This window comes from Artemia franciscana, chromosome 8 (genome assembly GCF_032884065.1).
Source record: "Artemia franciscana chromosome 8, ASM3288406v1, whole genome shotgun sequence".
Classification (NCBI taxonomy): Eukaryota; Metazoa; Arthropoda; class Branchiopoda; order Anostraca; family Artemiidae; genus Artemia; species Artemia franciscana.
In genome coordinates, this window is record NC_088870.1 from 38,951,595 (window position 1) to 38,973,992 (window position 22,398).

General features: G+C 37.5%; 1 protein-coding gene across 2 annotated transcripts in view; it reads right to left on the reverse strand.

Moving 5' to 3' along the window:
* The window catches only part of LOC136030399 (uncharacterized), a 224,900-nt gene that overhangs the window by 187,694 nt on the left and 14,808 nt on the right, over nt 1-22,398 (reverse strand). For both annotated transcript variants that reach the window (XM_065709345.1, XM_065709344.1), the window contains 2 exons: nt 16,337-16,604; nt 13,857-14,050 (listed from right to left, as the gene is read on the reverse strand). In XM_065709345.1, coding sequence (XP_065565417.1) covers nt 13,857-14,050; nt 16,337-16,604 — 462 coding nt within the window. The remainder of the gene's footprint in view (nt 1-13,856; nt 14,051-16,336; nt 16,605-22,398) is intronic.

Below are 22,398 nucleotides of genomic sequence, written 5' to 3' on the forward strand. Positions count from 1 at the left end.
ACTAGCCAAAAGACACTATGTGCATAATTTTGATAGAACTTCCACGGTTACAGTGACTAATGACACTTAAGGGCATTGAGTTGAAACGTTTAGGGGGAGTTTCAATTAATCAAAAAAAAATAATATACGCATGCAAGTATTAAAAGGGCATATAAGCATATAAGGGCATATAGACAGCGCTGCTTTGTCATAGCAAGTAACATCATTGATATTTCAAAAGAGCTATTTGGATGGAAATTAAAAGTTCTAGCACCCTTTGTAAGAGTCAGACGTAATTGGAGGGCAATGATCCCTCCTCTTTAGCTCAAAATTTTCCAAACACTTCCAATCAAAATTTAAACTAGTTATTTTGTTCAGTATAGCTGAACGGTCTTGTAACTGTATCTCTAGGGCTATTGTGTAGGTCATTCCCCCACAGTTATACAATTTGCACATTATGCTTAAAAACTAAATGTTGCCCAAAGAATAAACCACAATACACTATATTAATACCAATTACCAGAAAGACATCTCAGTAGTATCGCAAGAACGACTGAGGGTATTATGTCCGAATTTTCGGGGCTACTTTTATTACTACTTCTGTTCTTAACATTTAACCAAATCAAAAGAGTGTGAGTGTATCCAAGCTGTCAAATATCACGGATAGATTTTTTTTTTGCGAATGTTATCAAGCTTTTTATTTCAGGTCTACTAGAGGTATAAAACGAAATTAAACACTACTATTTGTGTCCAGATTTTAAAAGGGTGTATGTTGTTAAAAATTGTTGAAAGTTTTCTTCAGCATACAAATAGTAGGCCAAACTATAAATTCTTAAAGAACAACTGAAAAGATTTAAACTATTATCTTCCTTTTCTCTGAAAAGACTATGTCAATATAAAACAAAAAAAAATAATTAAAAAACTTTTCCCACAAAATAAGTTTTTCAAAGAAAAGCAAAGAGCTCCATTAAAGCAAAGAATAGCAAAAATAAAATCAAATAATATACGAAGCATAAAGCTATCACAAGTAGTCATCGATAAATAAATGAAACCCAAAACGAACAGATATTACAATAAATAACCGAGTCAAACTTAAAACAATCCAAAAATTAACATGAGTAGGGCTCAAAACCCCTATACCTTCCCGGGGTCAGAAAATAATTTGCACTTTACTGAAAAAAATTTATATATTTTCACTTTTACAACTTTAATACATCAAACATTATTAACATTTAATTAATAAGTACCAGTATACGTATATTAAACTGAGAATGAACATTCACTGGTTTTTTTTTCAGGAAAGTGCAAATTATGTTCAGAAAATGGTTTCAATTTTCACTATTATTTTCACTCGATAAGAAAAATTAGCTCGAACTTTTTCCCCCATCCCACCCCAGGATTTTGATGAAATTAGGCAACTAACTAAAGTCTGACCTAACAAATTGACTCCATATGAAAATTTTCCCCACCCCACCCCAGAATTTTGATGAAATTACGCCACTATCCGCAGTCTGACCAAACAAATTGATTCCATATGAAAATTTCCCCAGGAATTTGATGAAATTACGCCACTAACTGCAGTTTGACATAACAAATCGACTCCGTATGAAAATATCCCCCACCCCACCCCTGGATTTTGATGAAATTACGCCACTAACTGCAGTCTGACAAAAAAAAATTGACTCCATATGAAAATGTCCCCCACCCCACCGCAGGATTTTGATGAAATTACGCCACTAACTGAAGTCTGACATAATAAATTAACTCCATATGAAAATGACCCCCACCCCAGGATTTTGATGAAATTACGCCACTAACTGCAGTCTGACCTAACAAATTGACTCCATATGAAAATGTCCCCCACCCCACCGCAGGATTTTGATGAAATTACGCCACTAACTGAAGTCTGACATAATAAATTGACTCCATATGAAAATGACCCCCACCCCAAGATTTTGATGAAATTACGCCACTAACTGCAGTCTGACCTAACAAATTGACTCCATATGAAAATATCCCCCACCCAAGGATTTTGATGAAATTACGCCACTAACTGCAGTCTGGCCAAACAAATTGACACCATATAAAAATGTCCCCCGACCCACCCCAGGATTTTGATGAAATTGCGCCACTACCTGCAGTCTGACATAACAAATTGACTCCATATGAAAATGACCCCCACCCCACCCGAGGATTTTGATGAAATTACGCCACTAACTGCAGTCTGACTTAACAAATCGACTCCATATGAAAATGACCCACACCCCACCCCAGGATTTTGATGAAATTTCGCCACTAACTGAAGTCTGACATAACAAATCGACTCCATATGAAAATGACCCCCACCCCAGGAATTTAATGAAATTACGCCACTAACTGCAGTCTGACATAACAAATTGACTCCAAATGAAAATGTACACCACCCCACCCCAGGATTTTGATGAAATTACGCCACTAACTACAATCTGACATAACAAATTGACTCCATATGAAAATGTCCCCCACCCTAGGATTTTGATGAAATTACGCCACTAACTGCAGTCTGGCCTAAAAAATTGACTCCATATGAAAATGTCCCCCGACCCACCCCAGGATTTTGAGGAAATTGCGCCACTACCTGCAGTCTGACATAACAAATTGACTCCATATGAAAATGACCCCCACCCCACCCAAGGATTTTGATGAAGTTACGCCACTAACTACAGTCTGACATGACAAATCGACTTCATATGAGAATGACCCCCCCCCCCACCCCAGGATTTTGATGAAATTACGCCACTAACTGTAGTCTGACACAACAAATCGACTCCATATGAAAATAAACCCCACCCCAGGAATTTAATGAAATTACGCCACTAACTGCAGTCTGACATAACAAATTGACTCCATATGAAAATGTCCCCCACCCCACCCCAGGATTTTGATGAAATTACGCCACTAACTGCAATCTGACATAACAAATTGACTCCATAAAAAAATGTCCCCCACCCTAGGATTTTGATGAAATTACGCCACTAACTGCAATCTGGCCTAACAAATTGACTCCATATGAAAATGACCCCCACCCCAAGATTTTGATGAAATTATGCCACTAACTACAGTCTGTGATAACAAATCGACTCCATATGAAAATGTCCTACACCCCAGCTCAGGATTTGGATGAAATTACGCCACTAGCTGCAGTCTGACCTAACAAATTGACTCCATATGAAAATGTCCCCCGACCCACCCCAGGATTTTGATGAAATTGCACCACTACCTGCAGTCTGACATAAAAAATTTACTCCATATGAAAATGAACCCCAACCCACCCCAGGATTTTGATGAAATTACGCCATTAACTGCAGTCTGATATAACAAATCGACTCCATATGAAAATGACCTCCACCCCAGGAATTTAATGAAATTACGCCACTAACTGCAGTCTGACATAACAAAACGACTCCATATGAAAATGACCCCCGCCCCACCCCAGGATTTTGATGAAATTACGCCACTAACTGCAGTCTTACCTAAAAAATCGACTCCATATGAAAATGTCCACCACCTCACCCCAGGATTTTGATGAAATTACACCATTAACTGCAATCTGACATAACAAATTGACTCCATATGAAAAAGACCCCTACCCCACCCCGGGATTTGATGAAATTACGCCACTAACTGCAGTCAGACCTAAAAAATCGACTCCATATGAAAATGCACCCCACCCCACCCCTGAATTTGATAAAATTACACCCGTAACTGCAGTCTGACATAACAAATTGACTCCATATGAAAATGCCCACCACCCCACCCCAGGATTTTGATGAAATTACGCCACTAACTGCAATCTGGCCTAACAAATTGACTCCATATGAAAATGACCCCCACCCCAAGATTTTGATGAAATTATGCCACTAACTACAGTCTGTGATAACAAATCGACTCCATATGAAAATGTCCCACACCCCAGCTCAGGATTTGGATGAAATTACGCCACTAGCTGCAGTCTGACCTAACAAATTGACTCCATATGAAAATGTCCCCCGACCCACCCCAGGATTTTGATGAAATTGCACCACTACCTGCAGTCTGACATAAAAAATTTACTCCATATGAAAATGAACCCCAACCCACCCAAGGATTTTGATGAAATTACGCCATTAGCTGCAGTCTGACATAACAAATCGGCTCCAGATGAAAATGACCCCCACCCCACCCCAGGATTTTGATGAAATTACGCCACTAGCTGCAGTATGTCATAACAAATTGACTCACTATGAAAATGACCCACACCCCAGAATTTTGATGAAATTACGCCACTAACTGTAGTCTGGCCTAACAAATTGACTCCATATGAAAATGTCCCCCACCCCAGGATTTTGATGAAATTATGCCACTAACTGCAGTCTTGCCTAACAAATTGACTTCATATGAAAATATCCCCCACCCCAGTATTTTGTTGAAATTACGCCACTAACTGCAGTCTGACATAACAAATCGACTCCATATGAAAATAATAAAACATGTTTTGACCAGAAAATTTGGAAATAACTTCTTTAAAAGGAACTTCTTGCCTTTAAACTCCCTTTGAAAGTACAGCATCTTTAAGCAAAAGATTTTATTATGTCCAAATCTATTTGAATATCAATAATAACAATACTAGTAATACTAGCAATGTATATCATTGCTCTAAAAGCCTTAGGGCCATGACAATGCGAAATGAGAAATTTAGTGTTAATTAAATCACGCTGCATAAGCAAAATTACGAAAATTATAAACATAATTTTTTCCAGTATTGCAATAATTATAATTATCCAACAATTATAATCCAATAATTTACATAATTGTTTCCGCAATAATAAAAAAAAATATAAAAAGAAAGATGTAACACAAATGCAAAATGAAAGATAAACACTTACATAATAATATAGAAATGATAAAAGATTTGATAATATAATATAAGAATAAGCTGTTTTTTTATGAGAAAAGGTAGTATTTGGACAATATTAAACTTTTTAAAACATGGGCACTTAAAGAAGAATATTTGTATAGTTATGCAATCAAGCAACCTATTGAGCGAGATCGGGGAAGCTTAAAACAAGTTACGTCGATTGTGGAACCATTTAAAAAAAAATACCTTTTGGGGGCATTGGCATTGAAAACTGCCTTTTTGTATTTTCATTGAGAAACTTTTTTTTAAACAGAATTCATGTGTCACCTTAAATATGGAGAAATATATTTCCTGACCCTCCGACTATAGTTTCCAGAATTGATATTATTAGCTGGCGTTATAGTCAGAGCGCCAGATTCTGTATCTCGCTTATTTCGATTAGTACCCATGCCGGAAGGTACAAAAATGTTAAGGACGGATCCCAAGGTAGTCGACCATGCTGAAAACGAATATCGTAGGGCGCATGTTTGCCGTTGGGGTGTTTCTGAGATATAGGCAAAGAACACCAAATTTGGCCTATAATGGGGCTCGACGATTCTAATTTCTTTTTTACAGATAAGATTCGTCAAATCCAGCGTACTCTTGCATCAATAGAAAGAAGAGGCTTGGGGCTATATGAATATGATTTTTTTTTGTAAAAAAAAAAAAAAAATACTACACTTTTTACTGCAGTTTTAAAAAAAATCTGATTTTTGTCAACAAATTTCTAACAGAAAGGCTAAAAACTCGAAATTTTTTCAAGATAAAGTATTTTTTTATATTAAAAAAGAAAGCCAGTTTAATTCCGAACACATTGAGCTAAGAATAAAATGTTTAAATTATTGTATCTGGGGGTTCTGCAACTTTTTTAGCGAGTGTACCAGATAATAGGAATTGTGTTTAGTAGCCTGCTACCTAGCGGGAAGTTGATTGATAAGCTAAGCAGAAGAAATTGATGAGCAGAAGATGAAAAAGAAAAGTGAGTCAGGTAGGCCAAGATAAAAAAAAAAAAACTGTTACTTCAGGTTGATTCAACATGTGATTCTGACGCAAATACTGATTTGCTGATGGATGACAATGAAGAACAAATATGACACAAATTTGGAAGATCAAAAAAAAATTGAAAGAAATAGAATTTTTAAAAGCACTTGTGGTGTTGTAAAGTTGGCTGGCAAAAGGAGTATAAAATTTTTTTTGCAGAAGTAAAAGACTTAATGAAAGTAATTTACAAAATTAAACAACACAAGAAACTAGGTGATACTGACTGCTTTAGATTTATAAGGACTAATCAAAAGGTTTGTTACTTTGGTCAATCAGATTTAGTATTCGAACTTTCAGTTCTAGTGAAAACACGTGGGACTGCTTGTCAAATGGAATATCTGCGATTTGAAATTGATTTGTCAATATTTAATCTAGAATAGTTGATATTACAACACAAAGTGGCCAAAGGTACATGATCTATGCTTTACCTCTGACCAGTTGATACATATTTTTAGGCCTGTGTTTACTCTAAAAAATAATGCAATACGTGTTCCAGAGATGAAATGTGTGTTTTAAGAACAAAAGTTGGTTATGAATCTAATATATCATTTCATAATGAAATACAGTCTCGAAGGAAAATGTTCGTAAAAGCAAAGTGTTTTACTTGCCTTTCCTTCATGAAGCACCAAACAATCATGCAACAGTCGAAAAATCTCTGCGAACGTTCACGGCGATAAGTAAAGCTGTTGGATGTGACGATACGGTGGTCACGCAAGATCTCTTCATTTATCAGCTAGCACAGGGAGTGAAAAGTAAATACCTGGATGACTTCAAAAACGTAATTCTACGGATAGGAGGCTTCCACCTCCTGCTCAACTATCTCAAGGCAGTTGGTAAGATAATGGACAGCTCCGGACTCAAAGAGATTATAGTGCAGGCAAAGCTGCTGCTTTCTGGTACTTGCGAAAAGATATTTTAAGGGAAAGGCTACTACCAAGCTATCAATTCCTACTGCATACTGTACGAGGTCTTGCTAGCCCTCTACTGGGAGTCCTTGGAAGAGTATTACTCCGAAGCACAAGAAGACTCATCCCGTCTGGACCAGCTGGGTAGTGCCATTGAATTATTCAGTACTTCATTGGCAAACGGTGCTAACGCGCGAATTGCACTTCAGGAGGTAAACGATACCTTTTTCACTTTTGCTCCCATAATGAATGCCTTCGACACCCTGCGAAATGCGTCACCCATGTTTGCTTTCTGGCGGCAGTTCTTGGAAATACTTGAAATAGCGATGCAATTCATTCATGCTGAACGAGACTGTGACTGGGAGTCTCATTTGACAGCAACTGCTCGGATGTTGCCATACTTGGCGGCGGCTGACCATCCTCAGCATACAAGATGTCTCATACAGTACCTATCAGACATGCGAAGTTTACCACAAACCTTTCCTGATGGACACAGAAAGTTCATGAAAGGATGCTTCGCAGTGAAGAGAACGCACACCAGGTTCATCGCCACCTGGTCCGATCAGATACTGGAATGTACAGTGAACAAGGATGCAAAGACGACGGCCGGAATAATAGGAGAATAAATGGATGAGAGACAGACTGAAGCTTGGATTCTTACCATACCGATTTTCGCTGCCATCAGCAATGGTTTCCTGCAAGTAGTCAACGTATCCACAAAGACATTGAAACATCACGAAGACGTCAGTCGACGACGACGCGATTACAACTTTCGCCAGATAGAGTTCGAGACATTTTCACTACATGTGGCAATCAGTTCAGCAGAGTGAACTTCGACTTAGTGAATATTGTGACTTCAGAAGTTGTGGACGATGAGAAGATAAAGAAAAAGGGGTGGTTGAGGACTTTCGGTGCAACAGGAAAAACGGTGTGAAAAAGGTTGCACTCCGAACTTTCCCTTCAGAGAGAAAAACTCAGAAAGTGAAGGGTGTCCCTAGAACCGATCTCCTGATCTCTGAAGAAACAGCCTTGAAGAGAATCATTACTGCTCAGTTAAGCTACGGCGAAGAAAAGGAGAAAGCAGCTGCAAAGATCCTCACAAAAGAGATTCTTCTTTTCCCTCCATCCATTTTTGAACATCTTCCACAACAATCAACCAAGACATTCTCTGGTTGGAAAATGAGGACGGGGAACAAAGCTGTGCTGCTGAACTGGCTAAGAAAAAAAGACTCCTTTTTTTCTTGCAGCTTGCAGCTTGGCCGGCGACTTTGAAATCCAAAAGAAACAACATCAGCTACAGTACACATCATTAACCTAATGTCCAAGATGAGGTCATATCGGCCTGTCAGGTTTGAAACAGTCAAATCCTTCATGGAAAGATTGCTTCTATCGTTGCTGAATGATCTTCCTGTGGGTATTCCTGAAGTCCACATTGTTGCAAATCGGTACGACGGGCTGTTTGGGAACCTCACGGACACCGGACAGTCGATCTCCTTGAAATCAGCATGCAGACTTCAAACGAGGGAAAGGAAAAAACCTCCAGATTTCCACTCTTAGCACAATTGAAGAATGGGATGCCGTACTTGCATGCTCAGCGTCTAAGAGCCGGCTCCTCGAAATTTTGTATGAAACCTGGGAGCAGATGGGTGGTCGGCTTCCAAACGCGCTCAACATTTTTCTCTCAGGTGGGTTCAAGGAGAGATTTAAAGTGTCTCTGGTCAAGTGTGGCTGCAGTCCAACTTTACCAGAACACTGTGACTACGAGGAATGCTTGTCCTCCTGCCACGAAGAGGCTGACCAACACCTTATGACACATGCCAAGCACGCTAGCCGTTACACTTGTAGCATCGTTGCGCATGCCAACGACACAGACGTGGCAGTAGCCTGTGTTCATTTTTTTGAAGAGCTTCAAGCTGAGGGACTGAGCGAACTTTTCTTGAAGTTCCTGACTTACATTATCCCAGTACACGAGCAGGCGGATGGAGTCCACTTGTCCAAAGAGGAGCAGATTATATTACCGTTCGTGCACTGTCTGTCAGGATGTGACACAACGAACTTTTTCTTCGGCGTCGGGAAAGCTTCTTTCTTAAACACCGCGGCGTCTCCAACTTTTGCCTCAAAAATGGTGTCTCTGACGGAGCGGATCAAGGATGCAGAAGGGAAGCTTTCAGTCGACGCGTTTAGAGAGGTTTACGACCTATCAAAATCCCTGGTCATTGAAATGTACGGTAAACAGGCCGGATTCAATTCACTGGCCAGTGTAAGGGCTTACATTTGGTGCCAGAAACAAGATGTGAGAAGACTGCCACCTTCTGACGACACCTTCGAGCCATGCATACGAAGAGCCATATTCGCTACATGGATAATCTTGTCGTCAGTACAGGCTCAGCCAAGTATTCCAGATCCACTCCTCCATGGATGGAAAATGGCTGAAGGGGAAGTAGATGCGGTCGTCTCAAGTTATAAAGAAGCATCAAGCCTGGAAGCTTACTGCAGATGCAAAAGTGGAAGATGCAGGAGACTGTAGCTGTTCAGAAATGAAAGGATGCTGCGGCTTATGCTCCTGCCACGGAACGAGGAGGGCATGCAGGGAGTCTGACCTTGCCCCATCTGAATTCTCAGAAGAAGAAAATGAGGAATATTTTTGAAAGTTATATTTGATACCTTTTACTTTAATTACAACAGGTCCCCAATCAGTTACTATTACCCAATTTTACGGGCAGGCCGAGTAAGAAAACTCCAGTGTGCCGACTGAATCTATCTGTGAAGCAGAATTCTTTCATGTAGTAAATATCTCAGTCGTATCAGTGGCAAATCAGGTCCCAAAAAGGTAATTGCAGACGCCTTAGTACACCAGAAAACAGATTCGTCCATTCTAAATAAAAGAAACACTTTTTTTAGTCAACATTTTTTTAAACCTATTTTTATTTTTAAGTAAAAGTTAAAAATTTTAAACAGTTAGGAAGTTTAAAGTATTCCTACCCTTTGAAGAAAAACAAAATTATGTCCTTTTTCACGATACGGCTAGTGGTCATTTCAGTGACACTACGAAAAAAAATCGCAGACCTTTTAAAAATAAAAATAGTTTATATTTTTTTTAGCTCAAATTGTACAGAATTTAATGAACTTTCTTTGTGAATATTAAAAAAAAGTTTGTTACCTTGAAGAATTTTCGACTTTTTAGCCTTTCTTTGAGATATTTGTCGAATTTTACAGCACTTATTTTGAAACTGCAGTAAATAGAGAAAAAATGTGTTTTTTTTTTCAATTTAAAAATCATATTCTTGTAGATCTAGATCTCTTCTTTCGATTGATATAACATTACGCCGGATTTGTCAACCCAATAGCTTGCAAAAAAATCCTGAATCGTCACACTTAGTAATAGGCTAAATTCGGGGTTTTTGGCCTATATCTCAGAAACGCCCCAACGGCGAACATGCGCCCTGTGATATTCGTTTTCAGCATGGTCGACTACCCTAAGACCCGTCCTCAGCATTTTTGTACTTTCCGATATGGGTGGGTGCACGATACAGAATCTGGCGCTCTGACTATTAATTTGAACCAATTAGATTTTTCATATAATTTTTCAGTCTATGATTAAATCCAACGAAAAATCTGTTTGACCCGAATTAACGCTAGGTAGATATCAATATTAGTAAATGTCGTTTTGAATGGGCTTTAAGTTATACCTGCTAACTCTGGAAAATAAATAAGCGATGGTAAGTGACGTCAAGTGTAAACAAATCACAAATCGTCTTCTCAAAAATGGAAGAAATATATGAGATTATACTAAGAGATCAAGAAGGTAGAAAACTTTTAAACAAGAGCTAAGAGCTCATATGGCACTTTTGACGAGGTCGGAAGAGCCAAGAGCCCAGAGCTCATATGGCATGAGCTCTAGCAAAATTCTAAGAATCAATAGATTGATTTAAAAGGAAAATCAGAGGCTTAATGCCGGCAGGGATTTAAAATAAGAGCTCTGAGACACGAGGTCCTTCTAAATATCAAAATTCATTAAGATCCGATCCCCCGCTCGTAAGTTAAAAATACCTTATTTCTTCTAATTTTTCCTCTCCCTTCAGCCCCCTAGATGGTCGAATCGAGGAAAGCGACTTTGTCAAGTCAATTTATGCAGGTCCCTGACACGCCTACCAATTTTCATCGTCCTGGCACGTCCAGAAGCACCAAACTCGCCAAAGCACTGGACCCCCCTAACTCCCCCAGAGAGAGAGAGAGCGGACCCAGTCCGGTTACGTCAGTAACGTATCTATGACATTGGCTTATTCTGCCCACCAAGTTTCGTTCCAATCTCTCCACTCTAAGCGTTTTCCAAGATTTCTGGTTTCCCCTTCCAGCTCCTCCAATGTCACCAGATCTAGTCAGGGTTCAAAATAAGAGCTCTGAGACATAAGTTTCTTCTAAATATCAAATTTCATTAAGATCCAGTCACCCGTTCATAAGTTAGAAATACCTCGAATTTCTAATTTTTCCGACATAACACCCCCTCCCCCCAACTCCCCCAAAAAGAGCGGATTAAGTCCGGTTATGTCAATCATGTACCTAGCACTTGTGCTTATTCTTCCCACTAAGTTTATTCCCGATCTCTCCATTCAAAGCGTTTTCCAAGATTTCCCGTTTTCCCCTCCAACTCCCCCCAATATCACCAGATACAGTCGGGATTTAATAAGAGCTGTGAGACACGAGGTCCTTCTAAATATCACCCATTCGTAAGTTACAAACACCTCGTTTAATTCAATTTTTCCTCTCCCTCCAGCCCCCCAGATGATTGAATCGGGGAAAAGACTGTTATCAAGTCAATTTGAGCAGGTCCCTGACACGTCAACTAGTTTTCATCGTCTTAGCACGTCCAGAAGCACCGAACTAGCCAAACCACGGGAAATCCACCCCAACTGCCCCAAAGAGAGCGGATCCGTTCCATTTATGTCAATCACGTATCTAGAACTTGTGCTTACTCTTCCCATCAAGTTTCATCGCGATCTCTCCACTCTAAGCTTTTTCCAAGATTTCCGGTTTCTAAGATTTCAGTTTCCCCCTCCAACCCCCAATGTCCCCGGATCTAATTCGAATTGAAAATGGAGCATCTGGGACATAAGATCTTTCTATATATCAAGTTTCATTAAGATCCGATTACCCATTCGTAAGATATAGATACCTCAATTTTCACGTTTTCCAAGATTTCCGGTTTCCCCCTCCAACTCCCCCATATGTAATTAGATATGGTCTAGACTTAAAATAAGAGCTCTGGAGCACGAGTTCCTTCTAAATATAAATTCCATTAATATCTGATCACTGGTTCGTAAGTTACAAATACCTCATTTTTTATAATTTTTCCGAATTACCCCCCCCCCCCCCACAAAGAGAGCAAATCCAGTCCGGTTGTGTTAGTCATGTATCTTGGACTTGTGCTTATTCTTCCCACCAAGTTTCATCCTGATCTATCCACTCTAAGTGTTTTGCTAGATTTCCGGTCCCCCTAAACTCCCCCCAATGACATTGGATCCTGTCTGTATTTAAAATAAGAGATCCGAGTTACGAGGTCCTTCTAAATATGAAATATCATTAAGACATTTCATATTTCCTTCACTCCTTCGCATAAAAATACCTCTTTTTTCTAATTTTTCATAATTAACCCTCCCCCCCAACTCCCACAAAGAGCGCGGATCCATTCCAGTTATGTCTATCCCGTATCTAGGACTAGTGCTTATTTTTCCCACCAAGTTTCATCCCGATCCACTGTAAATGTTTTCCAAGATTTTATGTTTCCCCCTCCAACTCCCCCAAAAGTCACCGGATCCGGTCGGGATTTAAACTGAGAGCTCTGAGACACGATATCCTTCTAAATATGAATTTTGATTAAGATCCAATCACCCTTTCGTAAGTTAAAAATACCTCATTTTTCTAATTTTTCCGAATTAGCCGTCCCCCCCACTCCCCCCCCCCCCCCAGATGGCCAAATTGTTAAAACAACTATTTCTATTTTAATCTGGTCTGGTCCCTGATACGCCCGCCAAATTTCATCGTCCTAGCTTATCTGGAAGTGCCTAAACTAGCAAAACCGGGACCAACAGACAGACAGAGCGACAGACAGACCGACAGAATTTGCGATCGCTATATGTCACTTGGTAAATACCAAGTGCCATTAAAACTGTTTCTCATGCTGACCAATGGTCTGCGTTACGAAAGCACTGATCCCCTGATTCGATGCCCTCGGCCGGGAGTGCAATGCGTGGCTGGGAGCAAATCATTCGACAAGAAGGGAAGCAATTGTAAAATTTGGCACACCATAAGGGATTTCTAGGTAAGCTAGAAATAGTAAGGTAATAGAAATAGTAAGGCTAGAAAGATAAGCTCCCGCCATTTACCCGTGCCATTTAACCAAATACTTGGAAAACTATAGGATCTATGACTATCTTAGTTCTATGACTATTTACCTTAGTTCTTCTGCCCTAGGAATGACGCATGGACGGATAACAGATAGACTTATTTATTAACAAATGAACAAACATCATTTTATACAATCCTAATAAGGGGTTAATGCCAGATTTGCCCTCTCACTCAATCGGACTATCTATCTGGGCTTTTCCTACAATTAGCCATGACTTGATGTCCACAACTATTCAAATTTAACTCAAGATAATTCAGATAGACTTTTCTATTAACAAATGAACTAACATAATTTTTATACAATCCTAATTTGGGGGTTAATGTTTTGAATTAAAATCGAATAGTTGTGGGCATCAAGCAATGGCTATTTGTATTAAAAACCAAGACAGATAGTCCAATTGAGTGAAATACATGTTAGGTTACAGTGAAATACACGGAACAAATGTTGTTATTCGCCAGGTTGCCTATAGTGTTTCGGTTCACAAGTTATTGGACAAGTATTTTGTTGTTATCTTTATACATATCACATCCCGGGGTGTTAATATTAACCAGATTAGTTGGATAAGGGATGCTTGAACGTATATTAAGAGGAATCATTAGTTTGACCCTACCTTTCTGATGGACTGATAGCTGTATTGAAGGTCATAGTTTTGCTTGTCGAAGTCCCACTGAGTAGAGAAGGTATGCGTCCCGATTTTCCCACTTGTTTTGAGTCTCTTCGTTTACATAATGATGAATATGAATCCCTGTGATCATCCTCAGTTAATGACATGACACGACTGAATATATTTGCAGTCACTGAGGCCTGCGAAAATATTGGAGGATCATGAAAACTATTCTTCAGCCGTAATATAATTACACTTGTTGATCAAATAGGATAACATATATTCAGGGTGTCACCATTATACCCTGTGTTACGATGGACCAATCACGGTGAAGATTGAAGAAAAAATTTTCTAAATTAAGAAAGATTAAAACTTGAAGCAACAGTTTTTTTTTTTTTGTTTCGTCTTCACACTAAATCTGGCAAAAGACATAAAGGCAGAATATTAGTGTAAACTTGATAGTCGATATAGGCAGAATACTAGAGTAAATACGGTACTTGGTAGTCGATATAGGCAGAATATTAGAGTAAATACGGTACTTGACAGTCGATATAGGCAGAATATTAGAGTAAATACGGTACTTGACAGTCGATATAGGCAGAATATTAGAGTAAATACGGTACTTGATAGTTGATATAGGCAGAATATTAGTGTAAATACGGTACTTGATAGTCGATATAGGCAGAATATTAGAGTAAATACGGTACTTGACAGTCGATATAGGCAGAATATTAGAGTAAATACGGTACTTGGTAGTCGATATAGGCAGAATATTAGCGTAAATACGGTACTTGGTAGTCGATATAGGCTTGTTGAACGAAGCTCATGCTAAGGTCTCGAACTTCCTCGGAGAATGTTATGTCTGCAGAGCAAAATGTATAAAAGAAATTTTATAATCCAAAATCAATTTTTATTTCTTTCCATTCCACTTTATTTCATTGTTTTGTTCTATTTTATTTCCATATTTATCAAATTCGCTTTTTGGTTTTTAACGTTTTTTTTGTATAATGAATTTTTATTGGAGTATTCTTCTCAAACTGCCGGACTTAATACAGGAGACTATCAACGTCACAGCTACCGAATAAGCAGCTGTCCTTCCTGCCTTTTATTTTTAAAATAACTCTAGATACTATTAGATGGTGATCATTACTTTTAAATCGAAAACAGTACTCCTATAGCATATTTTGTGCCAATCCTGCCAAACATCAATCTGCAAGAACCAAAACAATTAGGTTAGCCGCCTTACTATCATATGAATACCGTGTTAATTTTAAGGTCATTTATTGTCAAATACCGAATTGGTTACTATAAGCCTATTACACTTAAAAAATTTTACCTGTTTAAAATTGTTGTTGTATTCCACCACTCTACCAAATTGGTTCAAGCTAGGACATTACTTGCCCCTATGTGCATTCAAGTCACCTATAAAAGTCCCACTTATACCAGAGATCTTGTCTATTTGATCTGAGGAAATATGTGAAGTTCATCTGAATTACTACTGTCTGTGTCGTGCAAGTCTACAGGGGTAAATCTTGGGATGACTTTAACTGGGCCATCTGTATTTCTAAATTGGTATTATCAAGCTCTGGGACCATTGAAATGCAGGTCATCTTTAAATGGGGTGGAAGTATGTTGGAAGGAAAGATTTGTCGTAAGGATGTCGGAAGAGAAATAAGAACTTCCTCGTTAGTGCCAAAAGGGAGGATTTGAAAAGATTGGGATGGAACTTGCATGGCTGTGTTAGCTTCAGGCGGCTTGGTGCTGCAGAGAGTTGTCAGTAGTAGTAGCGTATTAAGCACTACTATTAAAACTTCCTCAATCTTAACAAAACTTAGTAGTTTCCTTATTCATCACGGGTCCCGCTTTTTACTTATTAAATAAAAAAAACAAGTTTTTTAACTGAAAGTAAGGAGAAATATTAAAGCTTAAAACGAACAGAAATTACTCCGTATGAGGAAGGGGCTGTTCCCTCCTCAACGCCCCGCTCTTTACGCTTAAGTTTGACTCCTTCTCTCAACTCTACTTTTTAAAACAGTAAAAAACTTTAGCGTAAAGAGCGGGGCGTTGAGAATGCAACAGCCCCTTTCATAGACGGGGTAATTTATGTTCATTTTAAATATTTCTATTGCACCTTACTTTCAGTTAAAAAAACTTGTTTTTTCTTGTTTAATTTCTGAACGTTTTAAATTAATGCATGTTTTGATTTTGGCTCTCCACACATGAAAAATTAAAACAAAATTTGCACATTAATTTATTTTTATGACTAAATGGCTTTCTCATAGTTTTGATCGGACGATTTTGAGAAACAATCAGCGGGGTAGTAGGCCTAGTTACCCTCCAATTTTTGATTATTTAAAAAGGCAACTAGAAATTTTAATTTTTTACGAGTGTTTTTATTAGTAAAAATATAGGTAACTTACGAACTAACTTACGCAACAAAATTCTATATTCGTGTGTTTTTATTACGTATACGTCTTGTATCATACCTGTCTCTTAGGGACATCAACCACTGACTCTCTTCTTCTTCTGTATTTACTTGAGGTAGAATCAGCAGAAGAATCTTTCCTACTCCATGGTAAGTTTCGTGCCAGATCAGCCAGTGACTCTCTCCTACTGACTTGACGCTGAGTAGATCGACCAGGAACTGATCTATCTCGGGTACTCCAGTCACGAATGATATCAGTCAACTGAGCTAAAGAAGAACGTCGTCTACCCCTGTCTGATCCGTTCGATGCAGCAGCTCCACAGTAAGGCCTAAAAATAAGAGCCTTGCTGAAGTAGGGAAACCTTAAAGAATAAATAAGAGAAATGGATATAACACAGCAAAAGAATTTTTTTTTGCGAAATGTCTTTACAACATAAACTTAATCTTGATTGTTTTCTGTTCTCGTTTTTGTACTTCTCTTTTCGTATTGTCCTTGTCTGGGGCATTATGCTTTTTAACTATTACTAATTCGTAACTATTTTATAAATAAATTAGTGGAATCGAATCTTGACACAAAAATTCAAGGCTTGCAAAGATCCAAAATTCTCATGGGAATATCACTGGTGATGAGGGCAATCACCTGAGGATACAGCCTGAGGCTCTAAAGATTATAGCCTAAACCTCACAGCATATCCCCTAAACCTCATTTTCATACTCCAACAGGCTCAAAATTAGCATAGTACAGAGGATACATAATTTGTATACTTCAATGAGAACATAATTTATATATAACCATTAGGCCCTAGCAACCGATTGTAGTAACCAGAACCAAAACAGAGCTAGATTTTCAGAGAGAGAAACTAGAATTCAGAGAGAGAGAGCAATTTGAATATATCTTTTTCGTCAAGTTTTTATTTGACAAGACATACTAGCAAAAAATGAGTAGTTTTTTTTTACACTATTGGAAGTTGATAGAGGAGCTGGTGGCAGCAGCGATTCAAAGAGCAGAGTACCAAACGCAGCAGTAGGAATAAAAGAGAATATCAACTAAGCCTTGAATGGGATGAGATTGGGAAAGTAAATCATGATATATTTAATATTCCTCAATAGCTATCACCGAATTTTAAGGTGGACATACGATTTACGCTCGCCCCATCCAATTTTATTTTGCAAAAGGAACTTGCTACAGCACCCGTTAGTTGACCTTAAAATTCGGTGATAGCTATTGAGGCATATTAAATATCTCATGATTTACTTTCCCAATTAAATGTGATTCACTAGCTTTCGCCTCTCTAAGTGCATTTTTATTGTCATTGTCTGTCTTATATTCATATCCATTGGATGAACCCCTCAATTTTTTATATGACTTTGGTTTCATTAACATGAGCTTTAGGTAATTCGTAGCTCGTATAATTTGAGAGATTTTCGCTGGTATTTACCAGTGTGCCATTTATGTAGACATAAATTATTGAATATAAATTATTGAATACACAATTTTCAGAGAATACTCCATCAGTGGGACTTGGCATTTCATTGTCAGATTTCTTGACTATGTAAATATTTACATATTTGTAAATATTTAAATATTTACATATTTACAATTGACTTGACTTGTAAATATGTGAATGAGAAGAGAAATCAACAAAATAATCTTCACTGGAATAAGTTTGAAAATGGATGTATTCATAGAGTGGCTATTGTGGGTAGAATTGTTCATAGTAACCATGTTTTACATTCACATGAACATCTTCTGCACTGAAAAGATTTAAACATAAATTGATTGATGGATGGGATTCTTTTTGGGGTATTTGTGCCATTTCAGTCTCAGAAAAGAAATCCTTTTTTAATGTAACAATTTTCTTCCTTGGTTTCCATGGTATCTTTTTATTGGCCAGGAGTGATGTCTTTTGTTTCTGGACTGAGTAGAGACAGGTGAAAGAAGCAGCGTTTCTCGACCTTTTTAAATCTTTTCCACTTTGTCGAGATTTCAATCGCTTGCCAAGTTATCGTGCACTGGAGCTGTAATTTTCCAAAACACCTTTTTTTAAATCCTTGCCAGGACCCTAATAGTGTAGTTTAGAGGATGAAAAATCCACGGCAGCCTGTACAATATATTTTTCTGTCCAAGGGTAGTGCAGAACGACACAGCTTATCAACCCAACTGACAAGATCATAGCCCGACATTCATGAACGACATTAGAATAGTCCTTCGTAATTCAATTTTCCTATAAGACATCAAGCTATTGAATTGGTCCACAACATGTAATTACAGCCAAACCTTTTGTTATTGCTAAGGTATCACCTAATTCAGTTCTTAAAGTTAACTGTCAAAGTTCCAAATAGGAAGTGTTTACAGGGATATATTGAAGATGCTTTATATTGTAATGATGTATATAATCTTTACTTATTTTTTGTTCAAAAACGCGTAAGAGGGGAACATTGCTATTGCCAACTCTCGGTGTTTCAACGAATGAAGAGTAAAGAAATATACAACTGTCCGAGGAGAAGCTAGGTGGATTTTCGGTGCAAATGACATGATCCATACCACTGGTGCTTCCAGCATTTCTACTATTGATTATATTTTATTTCAAACAAAGAAAATCTCTCTAATTATCGTTGAGAATAACCTTCCCATTATCAATGGGAGAACTAATGTAAATCTTGCCCTATTCCATTGAAGAATTGAATCAAAAGGCAAATTTTTACGCGTGAAAATTCTTCTATTTATAGCACGACACAAATCATTCATGTTACCAAATTTTTTTATGGTAATGTGATGAAGGGATATTCACCCAAGTTCATTGATGCTATCCGTTCCTCGGTAACGAGTGGCCAATCACGTGTTTTAACTTTTATGTGATATGTAGGACCTTTTCTCAAGATATGATATGTAATTTTTGAGAAAACAAACAACAAGAGCAGCTCCATACTCACCCTCGAATTTAATGATGGGAAAGAGTTTGGTCCAAAAATCGCTTGTTTTATTCAAATTATTGTAGAGACATTAGACTTGAATGTCACATAGAAATCGTTGGACATCATGTATGTCTTCAGCTGCTATCCAAAAATCAAAATCGGAGCTAAATCCTAACCAACGAACAAGCAATTGTGTCTTGCCTTTGCGTCTACGAGTCTTTAATATCTCTTCAATTTGACAGATTTCACTATTGTTTTGACTTCTTGAAGCTCATAGCAATAAAAACCGCTGAGAATCTCTTCGTCTTTGGTGTTTTTAGACGATATGGTAGAGGTGATGGGAAATGAGTTTGGTCCAAAAATCGCTTGTTTTATTCAAATTATTGTAGAGACATTAGACTTGAATGTCACATAGAAATCGTTGGACATCATGTATGTCTTCAGCTGTCTAGGATTTTTGACACTTCAAAAAGTTCAGTGGACCATAAGTAATTCGCCTTTTCAAAATTGTTAGTGGTTCGATTAATTCGAACTGCATCAACAATATTGAACTTTTTCTTCTTCTTCAAAGCCTTTTCACTGGAATACTGTTTTAAAAAAAGTGTCAAGTTTATCATGATCACCTCGACGAATTTTTTAAGGGCTAACGATGGACAGAAATCGCTGGAGGAGTTGATTATAAATTTGCATGATTTTATCTAAATCTTGAATAAAAGCAGCTGTATTTTTCAATATACAATATCTTGAAATTAGGAGTCGAATAGTTCTTACCAATGATTTTTCCAATGCAGCCTTTATAGGACTATGACTATGATTGAGCATTGTATTGTATTCCAACAATAAATTCTATTCATATGGATTAATTAATTCACTGCTTTGATCCGTCTGAATTTTTCTATAACAATCTTGGGCAAGAATACTTTCTATTGCCTTAGCAATTTCAGCACCTCTACTTGTCCGCAATGGAATAGCATACACATAGTGACTGAAGATACTGATTGAAAGTAAAATATATTTGTAGGGTGCAATGTGATGCCTTTGAATCTCATCTAGTTTTAAAATGTGCTGAAAGTGGGAAAAAGGCCTAAGTTTTTCCGATAATGCTTAATTGTAATAAGACTTTTCAAGAAGTTAGATTATTGTCAAACTATTAAAGTCATTTACGATTTGTAACCATATCATACCATTTCACATCATATTAAATCACGTAGATTATAGCTTTTACCTTGAATTTTAATTCATTTCCCTTCACTATCAACCTCAAAATGTTCACATTCTATGAGATGTGTCAAAAGTATTTTACTTTGTTCACGATATGAGTGTGGCAGTATGTCTCCAACACGTGAAAAAACATTGGACAACATTGAATCTTCCTCCTTTGGTTGTGTTGTTGTTGCTGTTCCAGAATCTTGGAACAGGCGTTGTTTTTGTATCAATGACACTTACATTGACCGGTCTCACGTGATAGGGCTTATTTTTGTCCACTCGTCGAAGTTGATTTTAAAGCAAAAGTAGTTTTTTATAATCGGTAATATTCTTATCATTAATAAATTTATTGAGATTATCCTCAAACTGTTATATTGGTGAAAGGACGAGTTCTATTGGTGTCAATTTTTAGGCTTTAGCCTTTTTCTAGAGAAAACTATTTACAAGTCTTGCAATTATTGGCAGTAAACGTATAAAAAAAGCTACCACCCAATTGAAGAAGAAATTTTCATTTAAATGTTAAATCTTATCCTTTGTTATTACTTCTTGCTAGAGCAAGTACAATGGAACGATGTTTCTTTGTCTGTTCCTTGACTACTTCTATCAATTGAACTTTACCCTTGGTTAAATTTAAACAAAGTTCAGATACGAGATTAATGAATTCTTTGTCAATGCTATGTTTAAGTATGGCTTTCCTAAGTGCTGGTTTTAAACTGCTTATAACGGAAAATATACATCTGTTTTAATATAGATAAATTTTTTGGGTTTTCCAAAAACATTTTCTTATGATGTAGAATTATTTTTGTTAGAAGTGTTTTTTTGCCCGACATTGATGGACTGCAAAGAAACAATCTGAATGGTGGTTTGATTTGATACATTCTGTTGTCTTCAACAGCTGGAATACAACTAACTGTAAAGTGTAGTTCTCTAATGAATAAGTTATAATTTCCCTATCAGTCCTACTACGATGTTCAAAAACATCAAAAAATTAGAATAATACACATTTTCTGTTATTCTACAATAAATACAAAACGTTTTTAATCAACACAAAAATGTCAAAGTTAAGAAAAAAAACACTTAGAAAAGGGTCCATCGGAAGGGTGTGGTGGCCGCTTGTGGCTGCCGGTCGAAGGCCAGATCCCCCTCACGTGCTGGCCGTGGGTGTAGGGAGCAAATTTTTTTAAGTATATAAAAATACATTGAAAATACAACAGCATCAATTCTGGCTTGTGTACGCACGGAGCATAATCTAAGAAAATTTCTAACACCTCCCACCTGCTACTATTGAATTTAAAGGAGTTTCTCCAGCCTGAATAGTTGATTATATTGTAAAAATACATCTAGATCTTATATATGATAGTGCCCATGGTGTAGTACCCTCACACCATCCTCACATACATAGACTTTATCCGAAATAGCTGACAAGGCATTTTTTCTACTCTAACTGTGTAACTTTAAATGTTAAAGATCGAATCTCCATGGCTTTAACTCTTGGAACTAAACTACTTTCCACACAGTATCTATCAGCTCTCACATCGAAATCACCTTTAACATTGTGTGTAGGTACCTTCTTACAGACTTTTTTGATATCCTTATTGTGAGTTTACACAAAGAACATCTTCTGACCTACAAATACACCCTTGGATATGAAGTCGTTCCCCATCTCGGATTCTAGCTACAGTAGTTTTTATCGTGCCTGGCGCTTCACTAGCTCCAGTTAAATGGACTAGTCCCAATGGGTAAAGTCTATTTGAGAGCTAATGTGATCACCATTTTCCGAATCATTGAAAAAATTGTTAGTTTTAAATTTTGACAGGAGTGAATGAGTTTCTCCATAATACCATTAAAATCCCCTCCTATTTCAGGCATTGTAGCTTGCACGTATTGTAAGAAATTTCCAAAATGAGTTTTTTTAAATTTCTAAAATTTCGCTATCACCAGTAATATTTTTAGTCAAAGTAACATTTATTTTTCCGAAAGCAAAAGGACCAAATTGGAGTC